Source organism: Ostrea edulis, chromosome 8 (assembly GCF_947568905.1).
Source record: "Ostrea edulis chromosome 8, xbOstEdul1.1, whole genome shotgun sequence".
Lineage (NCBI taxonomy): Eukaryota > Metazoa > Mollusca > Bivalvia > Ostreida > Ostreidae > Ostrea > Ostrea edulis.
The window spans coordinates 76,514,865-76,528,372 of record NC_079171.1 but is presented as its reverse complement, the minus strand read 5'-3'; the positions used below and the strand labels follow the sequence as shown (position 1 = coordinate 76,528,372).

At 36.2% G+C, this 13,508-nt stretch overlaps 1 protein-coding gene across 2 annotated transcripts in view; it reads right to left on the bottom strand.

Annotated features, from left to right (window-relative positions):
• LOC125667384 (uncharacterized) overlaps window positions 1–13,508 on the bottom strand; it is a 44,691-nt gene that overhangs the window by 8,422 nt on the left and 22,761 nt on the right. For both annotated transcript variants that reach the window (XM_056146873.1, XM_056146872.1), the window contains exons 12-14: window positions 12,836–12,943; window positions 11,218–11,373; window positions 7,751–7,864 (exon numbers count right to left, since the gene is read on the bottom strand). In XM_056146873.1, the coding sequence (XP_056002848.1) occupies window positions 7,751–7,864; window positions 11,218–11,373; window positions 12,836–12,943 (378 nt within the window). The remainder of the gene's footprint in view (window positions 1–7,750; window positions 7,865–11,217; window positions 11,374–12,835; window positions 12,944–13,508) is intronic.

Here is a 13,508-nt window from a genome sequence, read left to right as displayed (position 1 = left end):
GCCCCATCCGACCCCCGGGGGCCATGATCTTAACAATTTATAATCTGCACTATATCAGGAAGCTTTCATATAAATATCAGCTTTTCTGGCTCAGTGGTTCTTGAGAAGAAGATTTTTAAAGATTTTTCCTATAAATTTGTATGTAAAACTTTGATGCCCCCTTGAGGCCCAATCCAATCCCCGGGGTCCATTATTTTAACAAACTTGAATCTGCACTATATCAAACAAGAAAAAAAAAAGAAAAAAACAACAACCTTGACCCCTTATTGTGGCCCCATCCAATCCCCGGGGGCCATGATTTTAACAATTTAGTATCTGTACTATATCAGGAAGCTTTCATATAAATCTCAGCTTTTCTGGCTCAGTGGTTCTTGGGAAGAAGATTTTTAAAGATTTTTCCTATATATTTGTATGTAAAACTTTGACCCCCTATTGTGGCCCCATCCGACCCCGGGGGCCATGATCTTAACAATTTAGAATCTGCACTATATCAGGAAGCTTTCATATAAATCTCAGCTTTTCTGGCTCAGTGGTTCTTGGGAAGAAGATTTTTAAAGATTTTTCCTATATATTTGTATGTAAAACTTTGATCCCCTATTGTGGCCCCATCCGACCCCCGGGGGCCATGATTTTAAAAATTTAGAATCTGCATTATATAAGGAAGCTTTCATATAAATACCAGCTTTTCTGGCTCAGTGGTTCTTGAGAAGATTTTCAAAGATTTTTCCTATAAATTTGTATGTAAAACTTTGATGCCCCCTTGAGGCCCAATCCAATCCCCGGGGTCCATTATTTTAACAAACTTGAATCTGCACTATATCAAACAAGAAGAAAAACAAAACGAAAAAAACCCCAAAAAACCCCCAAAAAACTTTGACCCCCTATTGTGGCCCCATCCAATCCCTGGGGGCCATGATTTTAACAATTTAGAATCTGTACTATTTCAGGAAGCTTTCATATAAATCTCAGCTTTTCTGGCTCAGTGGTTCTTGGGAAGAAGATTTTTAAAGATTTTTCCTATACATTTGTATGTAAAACTTTGACCCCTATTGTGGCCCCATCCGACCCCCGGGGGCCATGATCTTAACAATTTAGAATCTGCACTATATCAGAAAGCTTTCATATAAATCTCAGCTTTTCTGGCTTAGTGGTTCTTGAGAAGAAGATTTTTAAAGATTTTTCCTATATATTTGTATGTAAAACTTTGATCCCCTACTGTGGCCCCATCCTACCCTAGGGGGCCATGATTTTAACAATTTAGAATCTGCATTATATAAGGAAGCTTTCATATAAATCTCAGCTTTTCTGGCTTAGTGGTTCTTGAGAAGAAGATTTTTAAAGATTTTTCCTATATATTTGTATGTAAAACTTTGATCTCCTATTGTGGCCCCATCCGACCCCCGGGGGCCATGATTTTAACAATTTGGAATCTGTATTATATAAGGAAGCTTTCATATAAATCTCAGCTTTTCTGGCTCAGTGGTTCTTGAGAAGAAGATTTTTAAAGATTTTTCCTATAAATTTGTATGTAAAACTTTGATGCCCCCTTGAGGCCCAATCCAATCCCCGGGGTCCATTATTTAACAAACTTGAATCTGCACTATATCAAACAAGAAAAAAAAAACCAAAAAAAAAAAAAACCCAAAAAAAACTTTGACCCCCTATTGTGGCCCCATCCAATTCCCGGGGGCCATGATTTTAACAATTTAGAATCTGTACTATATCAGGAAGCTTTCATATAAATCTCAGCTTTTCTGGCTCAGTGGTTCTTGGGAAGAAGATTTTTAAAGATTTTTCCTATATATTTGTATGTAAAACTTTGACCCCCTATTGTGGCCCCATCCGATCCCGGGGGCCATGATTTTAACTTTTTAGAATTTGCATTATATAAGAAAACTTTCATATAAATTTCATCTTTTCTGGCCCAGTGGTTCTTGAGAAGATTTTTTAATGACCCTACCCTATTTTTACTTTTTCTTGATTATCTCCCCTTGGAAAGTGGCCTGGCCCTTTATTTTAACAATTTAGGATTCCCTTTACCTAAGGATGTTTTGTGCCAACTTTGGTTGAAATTGGCCCAGTGGTTGTTGAGAAGTTGAAAATGTGAAAAGTTTACAGTCGGACAGACGGACGGACGGACGGACGCCGGAATACGGGTGATCAGAAAAGCTCACTTGAGCTTTCAGCTCAGGTGAGCTAAAAATGATCAGGGGGGGGGGGGTTGCCATTATTAGGGCTAGCTACGTATTTTTAAAGATAACTAGTCCTGTTTGGTTTGTGGGCCAGAGGTCGTGAGTTCAGGAAACGTTACTGTCATTGCCGCTTCAAACCTAAGACATAAACAAAGGACACATCTCATGTTTTCAGAGTAACAACATTATATGCATTTCGTCTTCTTTATGCTTATAGTAATTAATTCTAATTGTTCGTTCGCCGAAATTCTGCGATAATTAACCACAATACAGACTAAAATCTAAGCCCCGATTTCAAAGTCAAGTTAATCAGGTAGGTTGTCACGTGGTACAGTGACGTCACATGCGCCCTTCGAATTGTGAAAGTACTGCGAGATATGATTAAAAACTCAACTTTTAGGGGCCTAATTTATTTACCATGGGCAACATTTAAATCGATGTTGACAAATTGTCCGAGTTTTATATGTGTTCGCCACCAGTGCACACATATAACGATGTAAATACCCAAATATAGCGAGTAAAGCGTGAATGACATCGGCAATATTGTGAGTAAATAATGTTTATATGGGTCGCTGTCTACAAACTGTTTGGCTATGTTATTCCTTTATACATCTGTAATTGGCGCTGTTTTTCTAAAATAATTAGTGCAATCATTATTTATTTTTGGATTAGACAAATTATGTTACGTTAAATTGTTGACAACTAGGCCCTATGCCAAGCTATTGTCACGCGTGCATTTCGGAAAGAAAGACAAAGACAAAACACACACAAATCAATAAAAATATTCAAATTATACAATACAAATGGGAAATATAGAATACAAATGGAACAATTATTCAATACAAATGGAAAAGATTAAATATTGCAACGTTTGACATACCATATCGGATGACTCGACAATGTTTCGAGTAATAAAATGATTACAAAGCCCAGCAGTATTTGAGCATAATTAAGAGCGGATTTTGGAGCGGCAGTCCACAGTAAATCAAGCTGATCACGTGGATGAATTAACTATACAGATGAATAATTATAATTATTAATGAAAGCAAGGATTTTGGGAGGCATGGTAGCCTCCATTTCGGTAATTTCTGTGGAAACGATGGGGTTATTTATATTCGGTCTTTCCTACTCCCTTGTTTCTGTCCAAGCCTTCATAAAGGGTGTGGAAAATCAGTGGCGCTTCGGTTTGAATTTATTTCAGCTTACATTACATTTCATGTGAATCGTTCGAAAACTTACATAAATCAATTCATAAATGATTTTGCCGCAAAGGAATACAATTAAAATCATTCAATTCCACATTAAAGCAACCATAATCGTCGTCATTTCAAACACTACATCCTTTCGCTATCAAATTTGCTTCCATGATAAACAATTACTTCAGCGCATGCGTCACTTCATTTTGTAAAATAGCTAGATGCCCAAGAGGAGTGAAATGCCTTACATTAGTAAATCGCACAAAAATCAAACTTTTTTTTTATTTTTTCATCATACGCATCATAATTTTGTGAAAGACCAAATATAAATAACCCCCTCGTTTTCCCACAGAAATTAGGTGAAGGGCTGCAAAATTTAGGCCTATGCCCAGCGCTTATGGCATTTGAGCAGCGAGGGATCTTTATCGTGCCACACCCGCTGTGACACGGGGCCTCGGTTTTTGCGGTCTCATCCGAAGGACCGACCAACATTTAGGAAGTCAGGAAACATCCTTTTAAATGTTGTTCTTTATATTCTTGGGCAAAACCAGTAAAATTTGACTTAAAATCTTGTTACAGAAGGTCTATATTTAGAAACAGGTATACACCTTGTACCAGTAGAATGATCGAGATAAAATTTTCAGAATTTTAATTCATTCATTCTAGATACTACTGGCAAAGATTGAATCCAAACAGAGAATTTTGTTACTGGACCATTTTGCATGTTTCTCACTGAGACATCCTCATAAATATTCTTTATATTCTTGGGCATGGAATGTACTCCTTTGTTAGCTGACCTGTTTTTATATTCATATTAAGCAGAATTCATTCAAAACTCTACGTGAGAAGAAAAAAATATCTTGTTGCTGTGATCTTCCATTCGACATTTAAATACATTGACTACATTTCATCTTTTAACGATGATACTTTTCATTCATGGGTCAATTCAATATGTCCCTCTGAACTCCAAATGAAAGCCATCAAAGAGTCATCCACTTCTGCTTCCTACTTAAATAGTTTATGGAAAACAGATATTAACGGTAATCTAACTCTTCAATTTTATGCCCCTAACCCTAATTAATTCAGTTTCGCCATCGTCAACTTCTCATATTTATTAGCAATATTCCATTATCACCAGTATATTCTATTAGATCGAGACTATTCAAACCCCTGCAACATCAGCTTGTTTGTCAGTAGCCTGACGACGGAGAAGCCAAAACCACCTCGCATGTCACAAAGCCGAGCCGCAAGCATGTCGTCATTATTTATCTTCAATAAAATACCCAATCACTAAGGAGACAAGGAGGATTCCGTGACGTCCCAGACATCGAGACCACAGGGATATATCGAACTAATATATGAATGAAAATGACCACTGCGTACAGACAAAAGTCCGCTGACATACCGGAATGGCACAGCAAGAGACAACGTTAGAAGATTTATAGGTCAAATTCTGAAAGGTTTTGGTGCATAAAGTATATCCGGTGAAATTACAACTAAATGAATTTCTAGTGGTCAATATATAACGAGTTTTACAATTGTTACAGAACATTTTGAAATCGAGCGAATGCGATCTGAAATAGAATCATAAAACATATCTCTTATTTGGGTATACTGACTTTCATTTCTGTACCAACATTGACTATTTAACGACTGTGCATATGACAAATGTTTGATATTTCGAAGGTAATACATCAATAAAAATGTCGGTAATTATTGTCTATTATTATTATCGAAACAGCTTTCTCAGGTGACTGCAGATCATGGTCTCTGCTAATTTTAATCCACCTGAGAACTATCGTAAAATGTTTGTTTAACAGGTGGTTTACCATTGATCATGATACAGGTAAAATCTAGGGACGTTAATTTAAAATTGGGTCATTAAGTTTCACATTGTAAATCAAACGTTATTAAAGGGGAAGAGTTGTGTAAATAGATTGACTTGAATAATACAACTGGAATCGTCTGTTCAGCAGAACTCTGCAGAATTAAATCAGAACTAGGGTTAAGGAATTAGATTGGAATCAAAGGTCGATTCAGCTCTGTGGTACACCATCATTGCACACTGTCTTTTATGTAAAGTGAAGATAACGAAGAGTGATCAATCTCATAACTCATAAAAGCAATACAAAATAGATAGTTGGGCAAACACGGACCCCTGGACACACCAGAGGTGGGATCAGGTGCATAGGAGGAGTAAGCATCCCCCGTTGACTGGTCACACCCGCCGTGAGCTCCATATCCTGATCAGGTAAACGGAGTTATCCGCAGTCAAAATCAGTGTGCAAGAACGGCTTAACAATCGGTATGAAACACGTCAGACAGCATTTGACCCAATTCGAGGTTGAATTGACGAACTAGATCGTTATAACGACCATAGAATTTGCGAAATGCTGACTTCGATTGAGACTGTTGAAATCCCTGTACCATCAACTTGTTTGTCAGTAGCTTAAATCGATTTAAAAACTGACTATACCCAGAACAAGCTCTTGCATATCGAATCAGTTGAGATATATAAACACCATATGCAGGTGATAATGGAATATTGCTACATAAATGTGAGAAGTTGACGATGGAGAAGCTAAAATCATCCCGTTTGTCATACAGTTGAGTTGTTAGTTTGCCGTTAATGTCTACGTTCAATAAAATATCTAAGTATGAAGCAGAAGTGGACGACTCTGTGGTGTCCTTTATTTCGAGCTCACAGGGATATATCAAATCGACATATGAATGAAAGCTATCATTGTTAATAGACAAAACGTCATCGATATATCTAAAAGTCGAATTGAAGGTCACAGCTAGAGATTTTTTCTTCTCACGTAGAAGTTTTTGAATAAATTCTGCTTCATATGAATATAAAAACAGGTCAGCTAACAAAGGAGCACAATTCGTGCCCATGGGAATTCCAACAGACTGTTGGAAGACCTGATCACCAAAGACCACGACGATATTGTCAATGAGGAACTCTAGCATATTTTTTATTTAAACTCCAGAGTACTTGTGCGTGGAATCAGAGTGGTGTTTAACAAAGTAAGTTTTTGAATGACTGATCTCTAGATATGAATATTTCCGTTTTCCATTTTTGTTGAAGAAGCAACTGTCTATGATGTCAAAAAGTCTAGTCTTTAATTTATCGTGAGGGATGGTCGTGTATAGTGTTGAAAAGTCATAGGTTTTAATGCTATTGATTTGGGGAAAATTATGTGATTTCAAGTTTACTAAAAGTTCTTTAGAATTTTTTAGAATTCACATTTGATTAACACCACTTCTGGCATATGTAGTCGCACAGTAAGTTTGAAGTTTCTCCTTCACAGCTGTTAACATTTTCGTGAGGAGCAAAGATAGGGGCTTGGTAGAGCACTTACTGGATCCAGCAATGTATCTTTGTTTGTAAGGGTTTTTATGTAGTTTAGGAATCCAGTATAAGTACGGTAACTCATATTCATTCGACCCATTGACTGGAATATTAAATGTGTCTAAAACTGAAGCATGGTTTTGAAGAATTTCGTCTTTTGAAAGGGCAGTTGGAGTATAAGTATGATTACCAAAAGTGGAATTAATGCCAAGTTAGTTTAAAATACAGTTGTAATAATGAGCCTTACAAACAAAGACAATGTTGTTACTAGCTTTGTCAGCTGGAACCAAAACATATTCCTCATGTAACCTATCTAATTCTTTTATCACTTCTTGTTTACTAAACACAGAAGGATAGATGGTAAGTACTTTTGTTTTCATGTGTCTAATGCGGGATTTTAATATCCCTCTTATGCTTTTAACCCATTCTGACAATGTATCAAGTTCTTTTTCATATTTATCCCATCGTCTGGACTAATCTTCGACATAACTCATAATAGAGATGAAGTTCTGTCGCCAATTAAAAGACCGAGGTTCTCTGTATTTAGGACCTTTAAGAATAAGTGATTTGAGGTCCTCATTTTCAACTATATCAACATCACCAGTAATGACATGTCCAGCTGGACTGTAGTTGAAAGAAGATGAAGAACAAGAACATGTTGGTGGATTACGTCCTTTGAGTAGTCCTAGTAAAAGTTTGTAGTATTTCATTAATATATTTCTCTTTAAATTGTTAAATCTTTGAATTCTTTGTGATTGATTGAGTTTGTCTTTGGGTTTTTTCTGACCTTTATCAATGTATAGCTTTAAACATTCATAATGAGGCATTATTACCTACATTCTAGTTGCAACACATTACCTCCAACATGCATCAGATAGCCATGCTATCTTGATAACTATTCGTTATTTTCACACTTTTTCATGGTGATTCAAGTTGTTGAATGATCATAGAAAATAAAGAAAGAATAACAATCATATTCTTGAAAATAGAGACAATCGCAGACTTACCTTTTGGAGAAATTAAGTGCTCTGGATGCTTCCAGCCGATCAGATCAGCATTAGATTTAGACGATTTCTTCTTTTCTCTCCATTTCTCTTCTTCTATTTTTGTCGGGTAAGAGCCTATAAATCACAAGAGTTATTCTGAAATTGAATAACGTGCACCACTAGTGTACATTAAACGCTCTTCTGGAAAATATGTAGAAGACTTACAATATATTACCATGTTGGAGATCTCAAGCTGTCATTGCGGGATTTGTGATTTTGAAATGAGGTCACAGTAACCTATTTTCTGGTCACGACACATCTTCCCCAAGATAAATCAATTGTTCAAATTTGTTCTTACTTTCACAGTGACACTAAGTGGACAGGTATTGCAATATAATTCCAAAATGAGGTCATGGGGAGGTACTTTTGAATAATGGCACACTTTCTACAAGATCCGTCATGTGGGTTAGGGTTAGCCTAACCCTGACCCATAACCGAGCACTAGAAAACTAGCAAAGAGACGATGAAAACCCATAAATATATCAAGATACACACGGATAAATGATTACGTCCTTGCTAAACACATTTTTCAATATCATAGAGACTTAAAGACCCAACTTTAAGTTAACGCCCCCAAATTTTACCTGGGTCGCGATCAATGATAAGCCGCTGGTCAATCAAACTTTTAACAATAGAGCTTAGGTTGATTGACGTTTACAGAGACCGTGGTCTACAGCTACCTGAGAAAGATGTTTTGATAACAATCATGCCTAATGATGACAGGCAGTCTTCAGATCTCGAGGAAAGCCCCAGTATACTTGAGTTTTGATAGCATTGACTCGCACCTAGAATATTTTAATTTCTAATGTGCCCTATACAATGCAATTTATCATCGTGTTTTCTCTCTCCATCTTTATACATGTATTATAGATTAAACAATCAGAAATCAAACAATAATAATGATAAAAAAAACCCAAACAAACATAAGTTATTGGAATATTTTCTATTAATGATTTATTGTGGCTTTATATTTATAAAAACATGAATTTATTGGCGCAGCACATCAACATGTATAATAGTTATATTGCGCATGCGTAAAACTGTTTCAGTAGTTTAAAAAATGCTTCTGTTTGAGATACCACATGGATTATAAATTACACAATCAGAAATCAAACAATAGTAAAAAAGCATAAATAAGTTATTGAGATATTTCTATTTATAATTTATCACGGCTTTATATTGAGAGAGAGAGAGAGAGAGAGAGAGAGAGAGAGAGAGAGAGAGAGAGAGAGCGAGAGAGAGAGAGTTACTGAGATATTTCTATTTATAATTTATCACGGCTTTATATTGAGAGAGAGAGAGAGAGAGAGAGAGAGAGAGAGAGAGAGAGAGAGAGAGTTACTAAGATATTTCTATTTATAATTTATCAGGTTTTATATTTATAAAGATAGAGAGAGAGAGAGGGGGGGAGAGAGTTATTGAGCTATTTATAATTTATCAGGGTTTTATATTTATAAAGAGAGAGAGAGAGAGAGAGAGAGAGAGAGAGAGAGAGAGAGAGAGAGAGAGAGAGAGAGAGAGAGAGAGATGTATAAAACTGTAGTAGTAATATAGATGAAATAATATGGCATGGCAATAGTGTTGCATACGTATGACAATAATTACTCATTTAGTCAATGATTGAGAGTAAGGGAGAGAGAGAAAGGGGGGGGGGTAGACTAGCTATGTGTCAGCTTCTGTTTGGGTTACCATCGTTACACAAACACTACGTCTACAGAAACCCTAAAGAGAGAGAGAGAGAGAGAGAGAGAGAGAGAGAGAGAGAGAGAGAGAGAGAGAGGAGGGGTTCTGTTTGGGATGCCGTCGTTACACAAATATTACGTCCACAGAAACCCTAAAGAGAGAGAGAGAGAGAGAGAGGAGGGGGGGGGGACTTTGTGTCAGCTTCTGTTTGGGATACCACCATTACGCAAACACTACAGCTACAGAAACCCTACAGACGGCCCATATTGAGGGGTATCTTGATCATTCTTCATTTGGTTGTACATGTACACAGATCTACTTGGATTTATTCATTCTCTCGAAACATGGATATTTTACCAACTACACCCACGACACCGCGAACTCCCAGGACACCAGGAAGTGCCCGGAAACGCCGGGTAATATTATATTTCGGAAATTATTTATATACGATATATAACAATTTAATTAGAAGTTTTAAAAAGCAAAGGTTTAGAAATGGGCTAAACCTGTCATTTGCAATACATAAATATGTCCCAAGTTTGAAGGTTTACGGGAAATAGAAATGCGGTATGCATGTAGATAGAAATTTTAATTTTTTTTGTTGCACAAATCAAGACATAATTTGTAATAACCTGAGAAATTCCCTGTGTATATCATAAAAATATACACAACAACTGATCTCTTGGCCAGGTAAATTCCAGGTAAATAACATTGACCATGGATAAGCTCCGCCCACATTCAGTGATCCGTGGAGCAACCGTACGGTGTGTTTTTTGGGTCTTTAATGTGATATACTGTTATAGTATATTTCAGAATTGGTTATAGAAGCAAGGACTTCTAAAATATAATATACAACTAGAATTAAAAGCTCAAAAGTGGATAAATACGTTTGCTTGAAGAGTTGGTGCTTCCGGGTCCCACAAAAATGAACTCATATACACATTAATTTTGATTCCGTAATGCGTTTTACAATTTTCCGCTAACATTTAGGAAATCAATAAATATTCAGATAAACATAACTGCACGATAAGTTCTGTTGACGCTCTTAAGAATAGAGCTCTAATTTCGTTTGAAATCTAAATATATCTTCATGTCTTGTGTCGTGGTAGGTATCAGACAAAACTGGAAACCATGCTTGCAGAACGCATAATATATAATCAGATGTAAAGTGAAAGGTGAATATAATGAACAATGATCCATGAAAGGTGAAGATAAAGAACAGTGATCAATCTCATAACTGCTATAAGCAATATGAAATAGAGAGTTGGGCAAACACGGATCTCTGGACACAATAGAGGTGGGATAAGGTGATATTTAACATACATCAAAAGATTATATAACACACATAACAAGATAGAGACCCTGCCCAGGAAGAGTAAGCATCCCCTTGTTAGATGTCATTTTCAGTAGATCCTCGTAAAGGGGCCTGAATTTTAAATTTTAAAACCAGTCAATGAAATAACCACCAGACTCTTACCATGAACATATTGCTTAGATGCAAGGTGAAGATAACGAACAGTGATCAACCCATAACTCCTACAAGCAATACAAAATAGATAGTTGGGGAAACACGGACCCCTAGACACACCAGAGGTGGGATCAGGTGTCAAGGAGGAGTAAATGAATCTATTTGAACTTCTGACATAAATACAAAGATCTATTTAAAACTGTTTTTATGTCAATTTCAATTTGTCCTGAATTCTAAAATTTGAAACCAGTAAATAAATTCAGCACAAACCTCTTACCATGAGAAGATATCCTAGATGAATCCTTTCGAATTACTGACGTAAATATATCGTCGTCAAAGTCTCGGTAACAATATGTTCTTCTCACGTCTGACTGATATCGTAAGGGCTGGAGTCCTAGTGATTTCTCTATCTCTGGTGAGGTAATTGTTCTTTCTGTCGAAGTAAAATTACATTTTTAGTTTGTCCTTTTATATGTTGTTCTTTAAATTCACCTTAATAGTTTATGGAAAACAGATATTAACGGTAATCTAACACTTCAATTTTATGACCCTAACCCTAATTAATTAAGCTTCGCCATCGTCAACTTCTCATATTTATTAGCAATATTCCATTATCACCAGTATATTCTATTAGATCGAGACTATTCAAACCCCTGCAACATCAGCTTGTTTGTCTGTAGCCTGACGATGGAGAAGCCAAAACCACCTCGCATGTCACAAAGCCGAGCCGCAAGCATGTCGTCATTATTTATCTTCAATAAAATACCCAATCACTAAGGAGACAAGGAGGATTCCGTGGCGTCCCAGACATCGAGACCACAGGGATATATCGAACTAATATATGAATGTAAATGACCACTGCGTACAGACAAAAGTCCGCTGACATACCGGAATGGCACAGCAAGAGACAACGTTAGAAGATTTATAGGTCAAATTCTGAAAGGTTTTGGTGCAGAAAGTATATCCGGTGAAATTACAACTAAATGAATTTCTAGTGGTCAATATATAACGAGTTTTACAATTGTTACAGAACATTTTGAAATCGAGCGCATGAGATCTGAAATAGAATCATAGAACATATCTCTTATTTTGGGTATACTGACTTTCATTTCTGTACCAACATTGACTATTTAACGACTGTGCATATGACAAATGTTTGATATTTCGAAGGTAATACATCAATAAAAATGTCGGTAATTATTGTCTATTATTATTATCGAAACAGCTTTCTCAGGTGACTGCAGATCATGGTCTCTGCTAATTTTAATCCACCTGAGAACTATCGTAAAATGTTTGTTTAACAGGTGGTTTACCATTGATCATGATACAGGTAAAATCTAGGGACGTTAATTTAAAATTGAGTCATTAGTTTCACATTGTAATTCAAACGTTATTAAAGGGGGGAGAGTTGTGTAAGGAGATTAACTTGAATAATACGACTGGAATCGTCTGTTCAGCAGGACTCTTCAGAATTACATCAGAACTAGGGTTAAGGAATTGGATTGGAATTAAAGGTCGATTCAACTCTGTGGTACACCATCATTGCACACTGTCTTTTATGTCCTTTGAGTAGTCCTAGTAAAAGTTTGTAGTATTTCATTAATATATTTCTCTTTAGATTCTTAAATCTTTGAATTCTTTGTGATTGATTGAGTTTGTCTTTGGGTTTATTCTGACCTTTATCAATGTATAGCTTTAAACATTCATAATGAGGCATTATTACCTATATTCTATTTGCGACACATTACCTCCAACATGCATCAGATAGCCATGGTATCTTGATTACTATTCGTTATTTTCACTTTTTCATGGTGATTCAAGTTGTTGAATGATCATAGAAAATAAAGAAAGAATAACAATTAGATTCTTCAAAATAGAGACAATCGCAGACTTACCTTCTGGAGAAACCAAGCGCTCTGGCACTCCGATCATATCAGCATTAGATTTAGACGATTTGTTCTTCTCTCTCCATTGCTCTTCTTTTGTTTTTGTCGGGTAAGAGCCTATAAATCACAAGAGTTATTCTGAAATTGAATAACGTGCACCACTCGTGTACATGATACGCTCTTCTGGAAAAATATGTATAAGACTTACAATATATTACCAAGCTGGACATCCCAAGCTGTCATTGCGGGATTTGCAATTTTAAAATGAGGTCACAGTAACCTATTTTCTGGTCATGACACATCTTTCCCAAGATTTGTTCTTACTTTCACAGTGACACTAAGTGGACAGGTATTTCAATATAATTCCAAAATGAAGTCATAGAAAGGTACTTTTGAATAATGGCACATTTTCTGCAAGATCCGTCATGAGGGTTAGGGTTAGCCTAACCCTAACCCATAACCGAGCACTAGAAAACTAGCAAAGAGACGATGAAAACCCATAAATATGACCCATCAAGAGACACACGGATAAATGATTACGTCCTTGTCAAACACATTTTTCAATATCATAGAGACTTAATGTGATATACCGTTATAGTGTATTTCAGAATTGGTTATAGAAGTCAGGACTTCTAAAATATAACATACAACTAGAACTAAAAGCTGAATTGAAGTAGATAAA